Genomic DNA, 20,912 nt, shown 5'->3' on the forward strand with positions numbered 1-20,912 from the left:
CCGTGACACTACGTAGTTGCCAGCTTTCCAGTGATGCGAGAGGAAAGAAGATTCGTCGCGAGTCAAGATACTATTGCCCAGATTGCGATGTTGCACTCTGTGTTAGCCCATGCTTTCGGGTTTATCACACTGTGATTAACATTTGATGTGAGACAGTACGTGTGATAGTCTGTAAACTTGGACAGCATTAAAATGTGAAGAAATTTTTATTTTCGACAGTTTATAAGCTATTTTCAAACATTTCTAGTACTTTCCTTATATGTACGAGTTAACTCGGGTTAATAATTATGGAGGATTTTTTAATAGTTTTGTAACGTTATTTGACCCCAAAATAGAATTTCGTTACTGTTCCTTAATTGCCGATATTGGTACATTACAAACACACAATAAAAAAAAGTGTAAAATATGGACCATTTTTGGGAAAATAATGTGTCAGACAAGTGGTTAAACAGGGCGTCGTCATAACAGGAACTGTACCAGAGTAGCTGTCTGTGCTTTCACTTTTTAGCTCACATTTGCTGTATAAGTACACCTACAATGTAAAAGTACGATAAAAACGAATGATAGAATCCATTTTTAAAATTGATTTATTATCCATTGTTTGAGTTTTCTTAATTACATATGTCATCATGTATACAATAAATGATGGTAGTTGGAATGAAGTACACGAACTTTTACGTAAAGTAGTAGATAGCGATATCGCCTTGCAATCAAGAATTTTGGGTTCTACTTCCTATTGTAGTATAGTGGATCGAATTCCACTTTAAGCTGTAAGTCGAGCATATATAGTGATGCATTTACAAGGATTTTGTGCTCTTTTAATGAATACCACAATTATGACACAGTTAAGAGCATCAAACCTGACCTGCCTAACCTACTTGCGTAAGCATTATTCCAAGTAGGTTAGGTTGTACATCAGAGCATTCCCTTTACATTTTTGCTAACATAAATGCTTCCAAACATCTTATAACATTTTTCATAGCAGATAATACTTTACACGGAAGCATTTCACGTCTGGTTGGTGTTTCCGATTGTGATTCCAAGCGTGCAGAGAACGTTAGATAATATATACAACATGACAGAGATTCAAGTTACGCGGTTTTAATTTAATAACTAAAAAAATAAAAGAGGAAGAGTTGCCATATAAAAGGGGAAATGATTATTTAATTGAGATATCTTGTAAACAAAATGAAGTTATACATTTTTTTGTAACGTTATGCAACCACCAGTCTCACTTACATATTTGATATTGGATGTCCATGAGACAGTGCCAGGTGTTTGTAATTGAAACAACTAATTTATTCTTCCACACGTATGCTGTGTGTGCTATAAAGTATGTATTTAAACAGTGCCATTAATTTGTGCCTAACGCCTTTTTATATGAAACATTATTCCTCTCGGTTGAATAGTTATCGGCTTTTAAAGATGTGAGGTGATATGTTGTTTATGTCCACTCGGTCTCCATTACACCTGCACTCGTGACCTAGAGTTCGCTTCTGATTGGTTATGCTACGCGAAATGCTAAGGAAATTAGGGCCGGTTGTATCTGTGAAATATGCCATGGGATATGCTGTAAGACTTTTTCACTCTACACGGTAAAATTCGATCGTAGCGGAAATGTTAAGCAAAATGCCAAGGAAAATGTTTTCGACTAAAGCGGATTGAACTGACGAACTTTGGCAGGTAGGGTTTGTGAAAGACAGAAGACAGATTTTGGAAAGTGGCTGCATATTGCTTAGCAAAACTATTCTGCATTCGAGAAAGAGAATCCTCGAAATTTTTCCCTCCATGACCACGGCCTGCTTCACACCCTGACTTCGTGCCTGGTGAGGTCCTGTGACTTGAGGCCGAAGACGACGTTCCAGTAGACGACGTTGTACAGGATGAAGGCCGCAGGGAACACGACGATCGAGATTCTATCGGGCCAGTTCCACTTGTTGTTTTTGAAGCAGCACTTCTTCAGTTTGTAGCAAATCGCCGACGCCTTTGTCCCTCCGCTGTGCGCTTCCGCCTGTAAAGAACCAGTATGTGAATGCGACCATGGGGACCTTCCAGCTGACACGTTTTCAACTGAGAAATAATGATTCTTTTGTGAATTATTGACTACAGAAGTTTTCAAACTTATAACTAGCGTGCAAAATTATGGTCGGGATAAGGAAAAAAGGTTCTGAAAATGTTTTCAAAATGTTGCAAAAAAAGATGCCTTTATTCACGTCAAAACCAGTTACATTAACATTTTTATTCAACACTGTAGCAAATAACATAATTAACATAAAGTAACCAGTAATTAGGAAGTAAACGTGGTATTTACTGGGTTTTAATCAACTTGGATTATGCTAACATTTCTGTTTTTTAATGTAAAACGCTGACGCTCCGATCTCAGCGACTTATATTAACTTGCTGCATTATCTTGAGAACTATTGGAGCTGCAATACCTTGTATAGTTCTCGTTCTGCTCTACAAGACGAGACTAGGATTTCATGTAGTTGTTCAATAAGAGTGAAAATAATTTATTTCTCTGTCCAATTTTTAAACAAAACATGAAAGAAGAGGAAGGAAAAAAGATGCTGAAGCATCAAAGAGAAGGTAAAAAGGAGATAAATGCACTAATTTCACGAAAAAGTACGAAAAACTGTGTTCATTTTACTTGATTTCATATCCTAAAATACATATCTCAAACGATCGGTGTGAAAACAGCTATATTTTTGGAAAGGTGCCGCACCTTAAAATCCGTTCCCTAATTACAACATTACTCTCAAACACACTTCTTCGAGGAGATATGTTTCCTCAAAATCCCGATTTTGGTCAAAATTTAATTAAAAGACTCGAAACAGTTAAAATTTTGAGAATATTATTTCTCTCGTTAATCTATGCCGCTGACATCGCGGAGTAGCGCGCAACGAAGCTAGGTGTCCCGGGTTCGAAACCCGGCCTGAGCATTGGTGTTCTTTGTGAGTGTCCCTTCATGAATTCATCATATCATTACGCATCTTCATCTTCGCGATTAGTCAAAAGTGACAGTCAATTTGACGTCACCGACGCAGGGGAGCATGGGAAAACTGGTTGGTCCAACACCCACATTTTGGGTCTCCCATCGAGAATCGAAGAAGGTACTGCCATTGATAACAATACGTTAGGCCGGCTTTAGACGAAAGCATTACCTTTAACATTTTTGCTAGCATAAATGATATGTATAGCAGATAGTAATTTACACGATAGCATTTCTTGGAACATTTCGGTTAGCTTCTGTGATTATAATGTATAATACATACAGCACGAAAGGCACATCGAGTTACACCATCTATGGTGAGTGCACGGTGTTCACAATTGAAAAAACTAATTTGTTCTTCCATACGTGTACAGTGGTGGAAAAAGTTCTTCCCCATAAGACTTTAATGGCAGTAAATAATGCCGGAAGGGTAGGCAACACACATTGCACGTTTAGGTGATCGGGTGATTCTGTCTGTCTCAAGAGCAACTCGTCTTTCATGCAAAAGCCAACAGGCACAGGAAATGTAGGAAAGTCACGTGACTTGTCGGGTGGAATGTTGTTCTGAAGCCAGGTCGCAGAACCGACAAGAGCTACACGTTACATGTCCGAAAATGATTCGCCTTAAAACGTTGAACTAAACGCTAAAATAATTCTTGCATTAATTACATAGGCTACTATACTATATGTGCCGCGGTAGCTCGGTTGTTATGGCGTTTGGTTACCATGCGAGAGATCTGGGTTCGATCACCGACGGGGGAGAATAGGAATTTTGTCTACCTGTTCAAGCAACTCGGGCGCAGACCCAGCGTCGTATAAAGTGGGTACCTGGAGGAAACTCAGGAGGGTAAGGGCAGCCAGGGGCGTGGTGCTGATCACATCATCCCCACCTTCGGTCGTGATCGAGACAGTGTGAGGCCCTAACTCCACACCCCCTACACGCATGCATGCCTTGGTGCAAAGCACAAGGTAGCACCTTGCTTTTTAATTTACTATACATCCCGATTTTGTCGGAACAGAACTTTCCAATCTCTACGTGGACTTTCTTCCAAGTTCCGTAGGGATGTGAATATGCTCAAATTTAGCTCCAATTTATCTTGACGCAATTCATACATGTTATATTTCGTTATAAGAACAACGGCTCTCTTAGCCTTCCCGATGGCGAAGTAGTAGCGGCGTCGCTTTGTAATCAAAGAGACCCAGGTTTGATACACGGTAGAGGCACATAGTGTTTGTATCCCACTTTAAACTGTAGATGCAGTCCCGATTAGCCTTACTGTGCATAAAGTAGACTTAAAACACTAAATGAAAATAAAAATCATCGTAACTCTCTTCAAAGCCAGAGAGTCGAAGTTCGAAACCTGTTGAGGGTTAGATGTAGCATTGCATTCGTATCATTACCCATCATCTTCGTCGTCGCGATTATCGCAAAAGGTAAAAAAGCGAGGCAAAATAACCCAAACACAAGCTTGGAATCAATCTGAATATTGGTTATGTTGGATATGTGGTAGAATTGTCTTAAAAATCACTTCCTGTGATGTAATAGGTTTTTTGATCGGAGATCATTTGCATATCTGATAAATACGTCTTCTGTGATGTGTATCTGTAATGACTGTAATGCATTGTTGTTGCGAACAATAAGTAAGTTTCACGTTCACCACACTCTTCGGTTGTTTAAAAATCTAAGGATGAAGGATCTCTAAGCTTCCGCTTTTACATGTCAATGAAACCTTTACATAAGTTCAGTGTAAGTCACAAAGGAGATTTACATATTGTTATGATATCTTCTAAACGTCACGAAATCTAATTTCAATAGAATACGATAATACTCCTTACGTTCCTGTAAATGTTTACCATTAGTCTGGCGAAGAAAAAGTAACGAAGATTTCCTTGTATCCTTGATATGAGCAGAGATAAGGCGCGTGTTTGTAGCAAGCACCCACGTGATTCACCTCTTCGTTCAGTGACTTTCACTGGCAGAGTGACTCACAGCAAGCCTGCGCTCGTTCCAGTGTGCGTATAAAGCAGGTATTTTTCTTCGTTTCTTCTTCTCCTCCAATGGCGCTGCAGCCCGATATCGATCCCAAGCCTCCATATTAGAGCCCCTCCATGCTTCTCTATCCAATGCTTTCCTCCTTCAATTTCTCATTCCTAACATTCCTTTCACATCTTCCTCCACCGCGTCCATTCATCTTCTCCTGTGTTTCCCTACAGATCTTCTACCTCCTATTGTACTATAAGACACTATCTTGGGTATGCAATGTGCATCCATTCTTTGGACATGTCCTGCCCACTCTAGTCATTTAAATTTAATAAAGTGGGATATACATAATTATTTGTATAGATGGTACAATTCATTGTTATATCTTAGTCTCCACCCATCCCTGTCTCTTACTGGTCCCCATATTCTTCTCATAATTTTCCTTTCAAAAGTATCCAGGTCCATCTCGGATTCCTTATTGAACGTCCAGCTCTCGCTTCCATAGTACAATGTTGGTCTGATTATAGATGTATATACTTTATCCTTAGTTGTTCTGTGTACTTCCCTGGTTTTGAATATCGGCAATAGGGAAAAACAAACTTTGTTTCCCTGATTAATCTCCTTTTGATTTCATAGCTTTCATTTCCATCTTTATGTATTTTTGCTCCCAAATATACAAATTCTTCTACCAGGTCAATATCGTCATTACCTACTGATATTGTTTTTCTTGCATCATATGCCTTGGTCTTTCGACTCTGGATTATCATTTTTGTTTTATTTAAGTTTATTTGTAGGCCAACTGTTTAGCTGCATTTGTAATTTGAGTATATGTTTCTTCTGCTGCAGGCATTGTTCTTGAAATGATAATTACATCGTCTGCGTAAGCCATTATCTGAGTGATCTTATATACTATAGTGCCATTTCTGTTTATGTTAGTTTGTCTTATTATATATTCTAAAACCATATTGAAAAGTAAAGGAGCAAATCCGTCACCTTGTTTCAATCCCTGGTTCACTAGTATGTCTTCTGTGAGTTCGTTCTGTATTTAATTTGGATTTTGGTTCCTGTCATTGTCTGACTAATCAGTTTTTCTGGTATTTTGAATGTCTGTAGTATGTTTTCCAACTGCCCTCTCAGTACACTATCATATGTCTGTTTAAAATCTATAAAAATCATATATAGATCCACATTGTATTCCCAGCATCTCTCAGTAATCTGTCTTAATGTCTAAATCTGGCCTGTTGTTGATATTCCTATTCGAAAACCTGCATGCTATTCTCTATGCATTTTTCCGCCAAGGGTTCCAATATCTCTTTAAGAAGTCCTGATAATATTTCATATCTGTTGACAGAAGTAGTACCTCTGTAGTTGTTACATGTTAGCTTATCCCCTTTTTTATAAATAGGGCATATAATAATATTCTTCCATTCTTCCGGCATATGTTCTTCTTACCAGATTTCATATATCAACTGGTATATTGCCTTTATTAATTCCGGTCCTTCTTTTTTGAGTAGTTCACTGGGTATGCCATCTCTTCCCGGTGTCTTATTCCTTTTCTGCTTGTCCATTACTTTCTTAAATTCTTCTGTTGTTAGTTCCATTTATACTTCTATATTATCTTGCTGTTCTCTATTTATCTGTATTTCTATTACATTATCTTCTACGTTCAGGGGTGGGTTTAGTAGCTGTTCCAAATAGTCTTTCCATACTGCATAATCTGCTGTCTTTCACTTACCATTTCTCCCTCATTTTTGGGGATTAGATTTGTTCTTGGTTTGTATCCTTCTTTGAAGGATCTAACTTTTCTAAAAGCTTGTTTTATATTATCTGCCTTAAATTCTTCATCTATCTGTCTCAGGTTATCATTTATATATTTCCGTTTCTCTTTTCTACAAATTTTATCCGCTGCCCTTCTTGCTTCTTTATACACTTCTTCTCTTCCTCTGGTTGGTCTATCCTGGCATACCATGTATTACCTATTCCTAAATTCAATCGCTTCCTTACATTCAGTATCAAACCATTCCTGTTGTTTTGGTTTCTCTTCATATCCTAGGATTTCTCTCGTTGTTGTTGTTACATTCTCCCTCACTTTTCCCCACATTTCCTCTATAGAGTCTCCTGGTATTATTGGGTTGCTTTGCATTTTTTTCCTTTATAACTCCTCTGTATTCGGTTAGTTTTTCTTCATGATATAATCCCTCAGTCTTGTATTTGTCCTCTTTTTACTTGGTTTATTTTTGTTCATTCTGCATCTAAATTCTGCATCTATATTTGATTGTTACTAGGTGATGATCCGATCCGCAATGTTCTACTCACATGGTTCTTACATCTAATATGCTTTTGGCGAATCTTTTATCTATTAGGACATGGTCAATTTGATTAAATGTTTGAGCATCCGGTGATATCCATGTTCTTTTGTGTACATCTTTATGTGGGAAAATAGTGGAGCTAATTATCATGTTCTTACTTACTGCAAATTCCATTAGTCTCATCCCATTCTCATTGGATTCATTGTGCAGACTATCCATACCTATCGTTCCTCTATATTCTTGCTCTTTTCCAATTTTGGCATTCATGTCTCCTAAGACTATTATTGTATCATTATTGGGCGTTGAATCATAGACTCTTTCCAGCTGTTGGTAGAATAAATCATTTTTACCTCATACTTTTCCTCTGTTGGGGCGTGCGCATTTATCAAGATTAGGTTAAAAAACCTGGTCTTAATTCTTAAGGAGCATATTCTTTCACTGATTGGTTTAAAATGAAATGAAAATTATCAAATGAAAATTATATTAAAAAGGAAATAAAAAGTAGGCTTAATTCAGGAAATTACTTCTCTCTTCATAAACTTTTGTCTTCTCGTTTAATATCTAAGAAACTAAAAGTTAAAATATGCAAAACAGTAATTTTGCCTGTAGTATAATATGGGTGTGAAACTTGGTCCCTTACAATGAAAGAGGAACATAAATTGAGAGTATTTGAAAATAAGATCCTTAGGAAAATCGTTGGATCTAAAAGGGATGAAGAGACAGGTGAGTGGAGAAGATTACATAATTTAGAACTACATAATTTGTATTCATGTCAAGATATTATTAGAATGATTAAGGCGAAGAGGGACAATTACGCACCAGGCATGCATTTATTCCAATATCGTCGGAATGAGCAATGCTACTAAAAAGATCTCCGCCAGAAATGAAGAGTATGAATTTCTCCCCATCTGGCAAGTGGAAGCGGTTTCCTAAGTTGATTATTAACCCTTATACGATTTTTGAAAAATATGATGAATTAGTATTTACCGAATCCCATGTATTCCTTATGGGACATCAACTTCAACTTCAAGTTACGGCTCATCAAAAGGGAGTTTCGACTTTTCCTACTACTATGACATAGTTCAACGTGTCCTTTTTCCATCCATGTACTTTTCTACGTCATCGGATGTTTGATATTCCAGAGAGAACGAATAAAATAATGGTCCCATAAGCCTAGTGCATTTCTCCTTGCCTCCTACGGCCATCATGGCAGTGTTACCAAACCTGATGTGCATAATAGAGCTAAATTTCACCATTAATATAGCTAAAGAGGACTTTCAAGGAGCTAGATTAACGAACGCTGCAAAAAGTGCCTACTAGGGTAATTTTAGTTGACAGAGGGGTGGGGGTGCTGCTATTACCGTTAGCTTTAAAGTGATGGCAAGTTATTCTTAGTTTTCACCACCTAGATTTGGTGGCATCACCCATCTCAATAATCTAATCTAATATAAAATCGAAAATAAAGGGTTCCCGGATAACAAAATTGTCATCCTTATCTTAGCCACAGCGCTATATATAAAAATACATGGGGAGGAAAGAAGAGGTGGGTGACGCAGCCTATAGCTGTACGAATATCACGTCCCATGCAAAATGTACACTCATGGCAAAAGTTGGTATTTATGAGCCGGAGCCAGTGGTGGCATCATAGTGGGACAGAGGGCGGGTGCCACAGTTCACAGTCAAACGAGTGCACGAAAGAGCCAGATCTGGCTCCAAAAGAGCAAAGTTGGCAACAGTGATCAGCAGCTGCCCCAGCGAGAAAGACCTAGGGGAAATTGTCCCTCCTCGCCTTAAATCAAGAAGACTTAGGTGGGCAGGGCATGTGGTACGAATGGGAGAGGAAAGAGGAGTACACAGGATTCTTGTTGGGAAACCTGATGGTAAGAGACCAGTAGGAAGACCAAGACGAAGATGGAGGGATAACGTTTAGATGGACCTAAAGGAAATCGGTAGAGATGGAAAATAGTACCTTGCTCAAGATAGGGACAGATGGAAGGCCTGTGTTGCTGCAGCCATGAACCTTCGGGTTTAAGAAGGATAGAGAGTTAGTTAGTTTAGGCAGTTTTAGATTGGTTTAAAATCCAGGATATTGTTTTTAATCTTCTCATCAATTACACTGCTCTGCAGCAAAAATGAGGTTTTCAAATGAATGAGTGTTCCTAAATTGAATTTTCACGCTGCGTTCAACGGTGCAATCCGTTTTTTCCTATCACGTCAGGTTTTCTAGAAAATAAGGAATTTGTGCTTCATAGAAGTCCCGTTTATATACCATAGGAGGGCATGGAGAGTATGTGGTCTGGAAACACTAATTTAACTGTTTTTTGTTTCACAGCTGGTCGAGTGATTTGTATTCCTAGTGCTGAACGGTTGCATGAAGTGACAAATTGTGTATATTCGGACAACAATGTCTTCACGTGGCTGCAAAAACGACCCGAACACTTTCTCTTAAGTATGTGGGAAGTACATGTTGTGTAAACAAAGACTAAAGATAACGCCATTCGCCGAAGAAGCCTACCTTGCATATTTTGGACTTGTGCTTGGCGATGAAAATAAACCATGGGTACCCCAGAAAGTATTTAAGACTTGTGTGGAAGGTTTGAGGTTCTCGATGAAAGGACAAAGAGAGAAATTCTATTTTGCTCTGCCAATGGTATGGTGGGAACAATTAAACCATACGGATGATTGTTATTTTTGTCAAGTTCAAGTGCAAGGTTTTAGTGCCAAGAACAAAAGTGACATAGTGTATCCACATTTGCGATCTGCAATGAGACCAAATCAAACATGACGAAAGTCTACCTATTCCTTCTCGTCCATCTTCAAGCTGTACATCGCCTCGAAAGGAAGTTGTAAGCGATACAACGTACATCACTGGATAATACAAGTGATAATACCCCACACTTATTTAGTCAGACCGCACTGAATGACTTGGTACGTGATCTTGCGTTACCAAAGGAAAGTTCTGAACTGTTAGCTTCTGAACTGAAAGACCTTTAGTTACCTGGCACTAAAAAAATTCATGTTACAGATCCCGGGAACAAAAAATAGTTTCTTGATTTTCAGAAGAAGGGTCTATGATCTTTTGCAATGACATACCGAAACTTGTAAGGTGGCTTGGTGTGAAGTATGTAACTTCTGAATGGAGGCTTTTCATAGATTCTTCTGTAACCAGCCTGAAAGGTGTTTTACTCCACAATGGTAATGTTCTTGGATCTGTACCAGTTACTTATTCTATTACTTTGAAAGAATCATATGAAAGTTTGCAGTTTCTATTGCAGTGTGTGAAGTACTCCGAGGATGGGTGGGTTGTATGTGGTGACTTCAAGGTTATCAACCTTTTACTGGGACTACAAATGGGATACACAAAAATGCCCTGTTTCCTGTACGAGTGGGATAGTCGAGACAGACAAAATCACTGGCAAAGGCGGGAGTGGCCAACCAGAGAATCCTTGACACCCGGAACAAAGAATGTTAGGCATGTGCCCCTTGTGGAACCCACGAAAGTTCTTCTCCCTCCTCTACACATTAAATTGGGTATCATGAGTCAGTTTGTACGTGCCCTAGATAAGTACATATGTAGTGTTTATCAGAGAATGACCCTAGATAAGCTGAAAGTAGTCTTTTTACTGGACCTCAGATCAGGAAATTAATGTGTGACACCAATTTTGAGGATGCAATGAGCCAAACAGAAAAGCAAGCCTGGGAGAGCTACAAAGATGTAAAAAACTTCCTAGGAAACAGAAGGAGTCCAGCTTACAAAACCATTGTGAACACCATGTTGGAAAATTTGAGAAAAGTAGGTTGTAACATGAGTTTGAAGTTACACTTCCTACATGCTCACATTGACTATTTTCCAGATACCTGTCTTGGATTTTACAGCGAGGAACAGGGTGAACGTTTCCATCAGGATTTGAAAGACATGGAAAGAAGATACCATGGTGGGTTGGACTGTGAACATGATGGCAGACTACTGTTGGTCCCTGAAAAGGGAAAGTTCTTCTCGTGGATATGGAAGAAGTTCAAAAAGACGAAAATTCCTGCATGTAAAATAAGTGAGGTCACTGTAAATAATATCACTTGTTGGTAGTTCTTGTGAACTGTACGTACACTGTGTTTACAATTACATAATTATAATATACACCACGTTTTTAAGCGTGGCAATGATCTTGTAAAAGGGTATAAATATATGTCGGTAATGGTTCAATATGCACATTTTGTTTTCATTTTTTTTAACAATCTGGACGTGATACAAGAAAACTGCTTACATATTTGGAATCAGCGCCCCAAAATTAGGGGGAAACAACATTCAAAACCAAAACATCAAGAAAAAAATTTCAAATTGCAGAGCGGTGTTATAAATGCCAGTGATTTCTTTATCTTTCCATCTTGTTTCTTGTATAGCTGTTATCTGGATGTCATTTCTTAAGTTCTTGTATTAAACCTCCTATTGCCCCTGGTTTATAGTGTTCGGACGTTCCATGTACCAATCTTCATATCCATTTTCCGTTGCCTTTGTCGTTTCCATTTGTGGCTACAATTCCGAGGCTCCTTTTCTGGTTTCGAAACCTCTCGTTTTGCGGTGTGGGGTTGTCAGCCCCACCCCAACCTCCATACTTGGAGGACCAGGATTTTTGATTGAGGTTTACTCCCCTAGAGAGACTGGCTTTACTACGCCTTCGGAGCCCTCTCTGCCCCTTTGGTTTTCTGTCAGGGTTCCTTCCCTTAGCCTTTGGGGATCCTTCCCCTCCCTGCAAGGCAGTAGGGGCTGAGATTTTTTAGTGGCGGCTCTACCTCGCCACATCACAGGGTTTTCCTCGGAGTCTTGCAGTATTTACTGAGATGTAGATGCCACTCCACATTTCGCTGCCTCCTCTAATCCTGCTGCTGCTTGTCCGCGACTGTTTCCAGCTAGCCAACGTATCTGCTGGCCGTTCCCCTATCCGCAACCTTGCGACGCGCCTGGTGGCATGCAGCTCTGTCTCTGGGAAGGTAGTCCAGCCCGTTTGCTGTATGTATTGTTCCAATCCAGAGTTATATCAAGCTAATATTCTAACATTTTCGTAAAACATGTAATAAAGAAGTTGTATACATTATGGTCTTTCTGAACCCAATGGTCGAGCACCAAGATAAAGTCGCGTAAGCATTGGAGGTAATAACAAGGAAATAGAAGTTGAAGGAAATGCTGGAATAAATAATACTAGAAATTGAGTAAAAATAGTTTTCCTCATAGATAGGGCTATCAGATCACTCTTCAGCGAAACGTAGGACATATTGTCGCAAAATGTTGGACATGAACACTTTTGCAGTAAATTACTAGGACATGACACATCTTCAGATCACAAATTAATGTTCAAGTGAACTGTTGAGTTCAAAATTCCCCAACTGCTAATTAATAGCACGTCCGTATGCGATTTCAACTTGTGTATGCAATACGGAACGTTTTTCATAGAGACGGGGTCAGGCTGGGAATACAATCCATGCCCTAGGAACGGAAAATGTTCACAATTTCGTAAACAAAGTCCGAAGGGACCGAGTTCTAGTCCAGACCAAAATATATTCATTGTATATGTTCATTCATGTGTTTAATGTAATCCTAAATCGTCGTCATGAATAATTTAACTGCAGAGAAAAAAACTGAGGCAATTACTAATAAAAACAATAACAAATTAAATTTGATCTTAAAGCTACGTATTCCATCACGGGGACTGGCACTTTACGTAGGTGTAGACACGCTTCGTACAATTTGATGATATCGCGATTACATAATAGATATGCATGAATCATGCAGCCACTTAACTGGCCCCGCCAAAAAATTCCCATTTTATTACTTAATTCTAAATTATCATAATTTCACATAGTTTACCTATTCATAATGTGCGCCGCTTTGGTTCACTTTGTGGATTGTTTCGTTGGTTGGTTGTTTTAATTAATGTTGCATTAATCAACATCAGGTTAATCGCGACATGGAAAGTGAAGGGAAAATGTCAATGAAGCAGAACGAGGGGGGCCTTGATTCCCAATTAAAGAAACTCTTTCTACATGCAACTGAGTCGCTGCGTGAAATCGCTGAAAATGTCATTTATTAATTTCTTAATTTTGCTAATTTTATATTGCTTTTCTAGCACTTGCATCAACTAAGGCGAAGAGGATGATTAATGAAGTTATGAAATGGATGACTATAATATCAGTAAAGAGAGCATTTCCTTATGAGTAGTTGTTGTTAAGAAAACAATTTCTGAAACTTTTTCTGGAGGTCTCACGGCACCCAGCTGTTGTTTGTTATGGCTGGACCTGGGGGTATGACTCACACTGCTGTCAATACTCAATCGTTCCCGAGAAGCCAGGTTCACCTGGCAAACCTAAGCTACAATTTTGTTATTTGGATTACATAGACAACAGGCTTTAAGATGTTACGATATCTCAGTTCACGTGGCCCACAAACTACTTTCTCTGACTGTACAGTAAACGCTATAAAGTATGTATTTAAGAAGCGCCATTCTTTGTACATAAAACCATTTATTACGAAACGTTATTCCTCTCGGTTGAATAGTTATCGCCTTTTAAAAATGTGAAGTGATACATTGTTTATACCTCACACGGCCGCCATTACACCTGCACTCGTGACCTAGAGGTCGCTTCTCATTGGTTATGCTACGGATTGGTCATAGCATAAACGTTACGAAAAATGCTAAGGAAAATGCTTTCGTCTAAAGCGGGCTTTATTATGGGGCGTAGTTCTCTTTCCCGCACCACATATACGATGGTTGTTTAAAATGTTTTGCGCATTGCACATGAGTACTCCGTACGATTACACAATCCCTGAGATTGTCACGTCAATTGTGAGCTAGACCTCAATCCAGATTGCCACATGTACGTTTGTGATTAATGTGGACAAATGTAAAGAAAATCGTTCTTGTCTTCCTCACAATCAAAGGGGAAAATGAGACCAGTGTGTCTTCATGTTGTCCGTGCAGTTAGTTAGTGTGGAAGGAGTATGGATGAGGACTGCTTCTGTCCTCAAAGACTTTTTAAATGTGACCGGAGCAAATAACCGAAGTGTTGACGAACGCAAACACTTTATTTCAATCAAACTGTCAATGTACAGACGTAAATGAAAGGGTTCCTGGGAAATGTAGAAGTTTAAAAAATGGTACACAAGGTAAATGTAGTGTTATCAATTTGCGACTTATCACTTTTGCCTCTAGACTCTTCACATGCGAGAAATGCTTACCCGTAGGCTTTTCCTAAGCATGTTCCTCTCCTCGTCCTCCTGCGGCCTCAGGACAGAGATGTATTTTATCGGTTCCTCCTGCTTTTCTTTCTCGCATTTGTCCAGGAACAGCACCAGGCCGTACTCCAAGAGGGTGAAGAACACGATCACGATGCACACCAACAGCCAGATATCAAGGCACTGCACGTTCACCGACGGTGGAGCCTCTACCCTAAAATAGAAGGAAATCGACATGTATATGGGACACCCTGTATATATATATATATATATATATATATATATATATATATATATATATATATATATATATATATATATATATCAGTAGCGTATACTGGGTTAAGAACCTGGGCTATCGAACCATATCATTGTGTTCGAATGGACAAAAAATTGCTGGTGTTGGTGTTGTTTTTTTTAACTTATTTGGGGTGGTGGGTTGATGTGATGTGACTCTGTGATTAAAAATATATACCTCATAAATAAAACATGGAAATGTACACTGCCAGTAAGGAAAGGATTTCAAGAATTTCATTCTTATTTGCATAAATGAGAGGCCCATATTGTGAAATATTATGTAGGCCTATATACGAGAATAAAAATAAAATTTCAACCTACCTATTTTCAAGTTCGGATACTCCTTGTTGGTGCAGTGGTAACGTCGTTGCCTTGAAACTGAGGGGTCCCGGGCTCGATACATGGTGCTTTAGATACCACTTTAACTGTAGGTCCGATCCCCATTAACTTATCTGTTCATAAACTGGACATGCAAGAAAAATCCACAACGATTTGGGGCTTATCGTCATTCGTAAGCCGAATAGACAGCTTGTTAATTATGTCCCTCATTTCAGTTCACTACACAACACAGCACATATCATTCACAAAAAACTACAATCCACTCACTACTGTATACACACGCTGCCTCTAAATAAATTCCACGCACCAAGACACTCGACGCGATCTAGACTAGAACTTGTCCTTGTCATTTCGGTAATTTTTACGTGCACTCATAAATCATTCCAGTTCAGCCAACAATTTTCTACTCCCCACTGTATGTCTAGTTGTTTGAAGGTTAACGACCTCTTTTTCAACTCCTCTGCAAGCGTTCAATGATGTTCTTGTCCCTGCCGTATGACACACTTTCCCCTTGCCTGCGATAATTTGACTTCGAAATTCCCCATTCCTTGGAAAATTACATGCTGGGAAAAATTGGTTTGCAACATTGACCCAGACTGTTGAGGGAGTTCAGAGGGCTTTCCCCCGCCATATGCAACCCTGTTCTCTCTCCTGTAACAGTTTGGCTCCACAATTCCCCGATCCTGGGGAAATTACATTGTGGGAAAAATTGGTTTGCAACATTGATCGGGTGATTCTTAAGGTAGCCCTGTCAAGCTTGCCCGTCACCCCCGTGTAGTTGCCCGCCGACGCTGGGCCAGCAGTCTCGCGAATTCAAAGAAAGCGGGCAATGTTTCCAACTCCTAAGAAATCAGGTTCATCTTCTTATTGAAATGAACAATTTTATGCACATTTTCTGAGAGTTTTTTCTGTATTTTATTCACTGAGTCTGGGCTTCGCAGATAGCCTAGATAGCCCCGAATATACGCCTCTCATATATATATATATATATATATATATATATATATATATATATATATATATATATAGGGTGTCCCAAAAATGAATACACACTTGAATAGGAAATCAAGTGTCCATTGCATTTTGATGCAGTAGCATTAGAAGAGCTACATTCCAAAGGAGTTCATGCTCTAAATGCAGGATCCGGACCGGAGAGTGCAGATTTGTGAGTGATACTTTGCAAATTGTGCCGAACAAATGTATTGTATGAGAGGGTACAGAAGATTACCCTTCGAGTTCACCAGACCTCACGTCATTAGACCTTTTTGTGTTTATATACATGAAAGATAAACTTTAGGATACAGAACTGGCAAGAATAGATGACTTGAAGGTAGCCATTGAACGAGATTGTGCATATAAATAACTATCGAAATGATGATTCTCGGTGTTCCATTGCTTTCTTTTCCAGCAGTACCTGGAGCAGAACGGTCATCAATTTGAAAACAAGCATTGACAAAGAAAATTATTCATGTTTGTAGAGTAGATTCTGTTAAATTTTGAAAATGAGCTGTACCTTAATAAACACTGACTTTACGATCACTCAAACTGTGTATGTATTTTATTGGGGCACCCTGTATGTATGTATGTATGTATATATATATATATATATATATATATATATATATATATATATATATATATATATGGAGGGCTGGGTCTACAGTTTGGACATATCAACACCAGCCAAAAATCGAAAACACGCTTTATCGAACAATGTATGCTATACTGTATGTACAGTGTCTCTCAAAAGTTTTAGGACAACGACATTTTAAACTAGGCAACCCAATTTACACAAGCCGTTGGTGGGTTGCGTGCAGAGTTAGGCTCAATTTCAGGGTTGCCACATGCACAATAGATATTTATAAAATACGCGAAAGAAATATAAACAAGTATTATTGTATAAAATTATTAAAAATATCACTATTATATCGCAAATGACAAAATTCTTTCTGAAAGAAAAATATAGGTTTTCTAGTATTTCATCGCTGATGAGTCTACAGTAAGGAAAAGAGGTGAGAGGAAACAAAAGGTTACAACAGAGAGGAGAAAGAGAAAGCGAAAGGAGAAGAGGAAAAGTAGAGGAGAAGAAAGATAGGATAGACGAGGAGAGGAGATGTAGTGAGGAGAATGGAAAAAGATTTGAGGAGAGATGAGGAAAAAGAACAAAGAAGAGAATAGAGGAGGAAAACGAGAGGAGAGGAGACGAGGAGACGAGAAGACGGAAGTGGAGAGTAGAGTAAAGGAGAGAAAAAGAGAAGAACGAAAAAAGAGAGAATAGTGCAGTGGAGTCGGAAATCTAAGACAGGAAAGGAGATAAGAGGAGTGGAGAAGAGTGGGATGGAGATAAGATGCGAGAAAAGTAGGGAAGGCGATATGAGATAAAAGCAGAGCGGAAAGAGGGTAGAGAAGAAGGAGAAGGAACTGGAGAGAAGAGGTAGTTGCAGAAAATATCGTCCGAGCGTCAAGAATGGATGCATTGGTCAAATTATCGACATGAAACATTCAATAACATTTTGAAATGTATTAGAGAATATATTAGATCGGTGCGAAATGCCTTTTGGCTGAGTTCAGAGCAAATTAAAATCTTCCAGGTAAGATCTTTGATTTTACCTGCGATTACACCACTAAAAAAATGAACGTAATTTTTAATATTTATAAGAATTATTCAATTTTTCTCCACTTCTCGGTTCGTTGAAATGGAGATTATGTAATTCAATATTTCCCCTCCCCCCATCGTTAATTCCAAACTGAATCATTCCGTTTCACACGGCGTGGATAATGAAGACAATGGGATATGTCTAAAACTTACGAAAATTTTCTGCCACAGGAAGGGTTTGAACCTACGACCATCAGATTAACAATCCTGAACGGTAGCCACTACCCTACAAGCTTTAGCTCTTTAAACCAGTTAGAAGAACCACTACACCACGCCTTTACCTTCGAATGAAACAACAATTTTTTTTTTTAAGTATTCTGTCCCTCCAATATTGTAAATGTCGTTTGGTATACGTGTAGTTGAACTTTTACTTTAATTTTGATTTGCTTTCTTGTAGCATAACCGATATCTTCGAGAAATAATTTTCGAAGTGATTAAACACGAGAATATTGGTAGTTGTGAAAATGCGAGTTATTTCATCTAACTTATTATTGTGATTAGACATTATTAATGGAAAATATCTAGAGGCTTGAACATTGCAGGACGATATTCTTTTCCTGTGATACTGGAACAGACAAAATACTTGTTTACTTATGCAAGTCTTGTGTCCAGAACAGTCTTATGAAATGTATTTGTTGTTGCGTAAGATAACACGAAATAATTACACCGTGTGTGAACTACCAAATCTGTGCAACGTTATACGTAAACAGGCGGAAAATTTATTCATAAAATCACTTCACATTTGACAGTGTTAGTCAAGAGAGACTCGTGGGACACTGTGTTAAGGTGCTGGACTAAATCCTTAATTTTTCTTCCACGAAGAGCAACAATTTCTAAGGAAGAACAACAGTGATGATCTTTCTTATTTCTTTTAAATGCTTACACTTTCCTTTAATTGGGTTAAAAATAAATTAGAATATTGCTTGCATTTCTGTCATTGACGTAGACCAGAGAGAGAGAGAGACAGACAGACAGACAGATATTACAAAATAGTTCAAATAGTGCGAGCGCCATTAAAAAGTCATGATAATTCTATGTTGCGTACTTAGAATTATTCATACAATAAAGAACATGTCTAATTGTGAGTTAACAAAAAAAAAACAATAATAAAGAGACATTTTCGCATCACGATTGCAGTTCGAAAAAGTCGGGACAGGGATTGAAAGTAACGCACTGTCCTGACTAAATCGTTGAATCGGACGTCTGGTAGCCTTGCATCAATGATTATAAAACTAAAACCACCCAATATTGCAGCTTGAAGCCTTTTGGCCAAGAAACAGATTCATTTATACAAGAGCAAAATTGAAATTTTTACACATCCTTGCATCCTTGCATTGAACTCAAGTGGGAAAAAGGGGTAAAATTAGCATGTCCTGAATTGCCACACATATAAATAGTTATTTCATTAATATTTGTCAATGTCTTTGAAGCAGTACACAATTATCGTTAGAGTATCATAATCCATGATCTTATATATAAAAATATCCCGTTGAATGTGTGTCAATTCATTTATTTTTTTATTTTTTTTTATAAATTCCATATGCTGAACAATGTAGCCACTATATACTGCTATTACAAATAATGTTACCATGCTCTTGTTTAATGGGAGGGATTCTTTTTTAAGGAACATCTAGTATGGAGGATCGAACGTGGGACCGCAATGCTTTCAACAACTCTAACCAATACACTACGCTTTTTGTTTTCTTGGATATACTGTTCCTAATTATTCTTTCGCCTCAATATTGTAAACGTTATCTGCAAAAAAGAAGTTAACTACTCAGATATAGCTCTGTACTTCTAGAATTACTTTATACACATGCATTTGAAATTTAACTCTGAATTTTTTCTTCGTATTAGTATATCTAAGCTTGTGAATATATTTTATTTGTAATTTTATAACGGTTTCATGAACATCTACGAAATAGTTCCTTGTAACTACTACTCTCACTATCTCTCTCAAGAAGAATCTGTTAAAGTCATCTTACTCCATATCTGGCAATAACATCAAAGCAATATCCTCTCACAAAGACCTAGGTATTGTTTTCGACCAAAAGCTCACATTTGAGGAACATATTTTATGCACCACAAAAAAGGCCATGCGTCTCTTAGGTTTACTCTACCGTTTCACTGAAATTAGTGACATCTCAGCCCTCAGTTTTGTACTTCAAATCATTCATCTCCCCAATAATAGAACACTGCTCTCCCGTCTGGTCCATGGCATGTCCCACTTAGCTCTCCAGAATCGATTCAGTCTTTCACTTCTTCCTAGCTATAGTCCGTCACAGGGTTCCCTCATTACGCAATTTTTCATCTCCGCATCTCTTGTCTTTTCTAAACTTACAAACTGCTTATCAGCGACGTTTGCAGAATGATTTCAGTTACTTATACAAAATTGTGAATGGCAAAATCCGCTGCAACACACTCCTTGAGGAATTCCAGTTTAGAGTACCTACCCGCACAACTCGCAATACAAGGTTATTTTATACAAAAAACCCTAGACTAGAAATTCAAAAAAGATCTCTCTTTTATAGACTTGCACAATACAATGATCTCCCCTCAAGTATTGATATATTTTCCTCTGAGTTTGCCTTTCGGTCTTCTATCAGAAGAAATACTTGTAATTAATATCACATAGTGCCATCTCTTACTTATTTTTTTTGTTCATTTGCTATTCACTTTTATGTCGTTTTGTTACTCTTAATTATTTCTTATTTATTTTTTATTTATTTTTTTATTTTATTTTTTCTATTTTTTTATTTTCATGCTTATTATAATTATTGCTTTCTCATTGTTGACAATTTCAGTGTAAAATGGCCACCTGTGCAGTATCTGAAATTTTCTCAATAAATAAATAAATATGGTGAATAGATATGAAATGCCTTGAAATTAATTTTCGACCACTAGATTTTGGCAAGGGAAATATGTGTGATCCGTTTCCAGTTATTCATTGCTTAAACAAACGTTTTAAAACTATGTGGAATTTTCATTCTGGGATAAGTCTCTTTACTTGCTACATGTATGCGAACTACACTCTGTCCCACTTATCTCTGGAGCAGGTGAACGAAAACAAGTATCTGAGCAGCGATGAACACGTGAGAGGAATGGGATTGCGTGGA

The 20,912-nt window shown here is 38.1% G+C and overlaps 1 protein-coding gene across 1 annotated transcript in view; it reads right to left on the bottom strand.

Annotated features, from left to right (window-relative positions):
* Window positions 1–1,202: 1,202 nt before the first annotated feature.
* Window positions 1,203–20,912, bottom strand: part of LOC145999409 (glycine receptor subunit alpha-4-like) — a 39,735-nt gene continuing 20,025 nt past the window's right edge. Inside the window, exons 3-4 of the mRNA XM_083136363.1 lie at window positions 14,508–14,718; window positions 1,203–2,011 (exon numbers count right to left, since the gene is read on the bottom strand). Of these exons, the coding sequence (XP_082992489.1) occupies window positions 1,805–2,011; window positions 14,508–14,718 (418 nt within the window). The 3' untranslated portion in view covers window positions 1,203–1,804. The remainder of the gene's footprint in view (window positions 2,012–14,507; window positions 14,719–20,912) is intronic.

This window comes from Lepisma saccharinum, chromosome 15 (assembly GCF_977018435.1).
Source record: "Lepisma saccharinum chromosome 15, izLepSacc3.1, whole genome shotgun sequence".
Classification (NCBI taxonomy): domain Eukaryota; kingdom Metazoa; phylum Arthropoda; class Insecta; order Zygentoma; family Lepismatidae; genus Lepisma; species Lepisma saccharinum.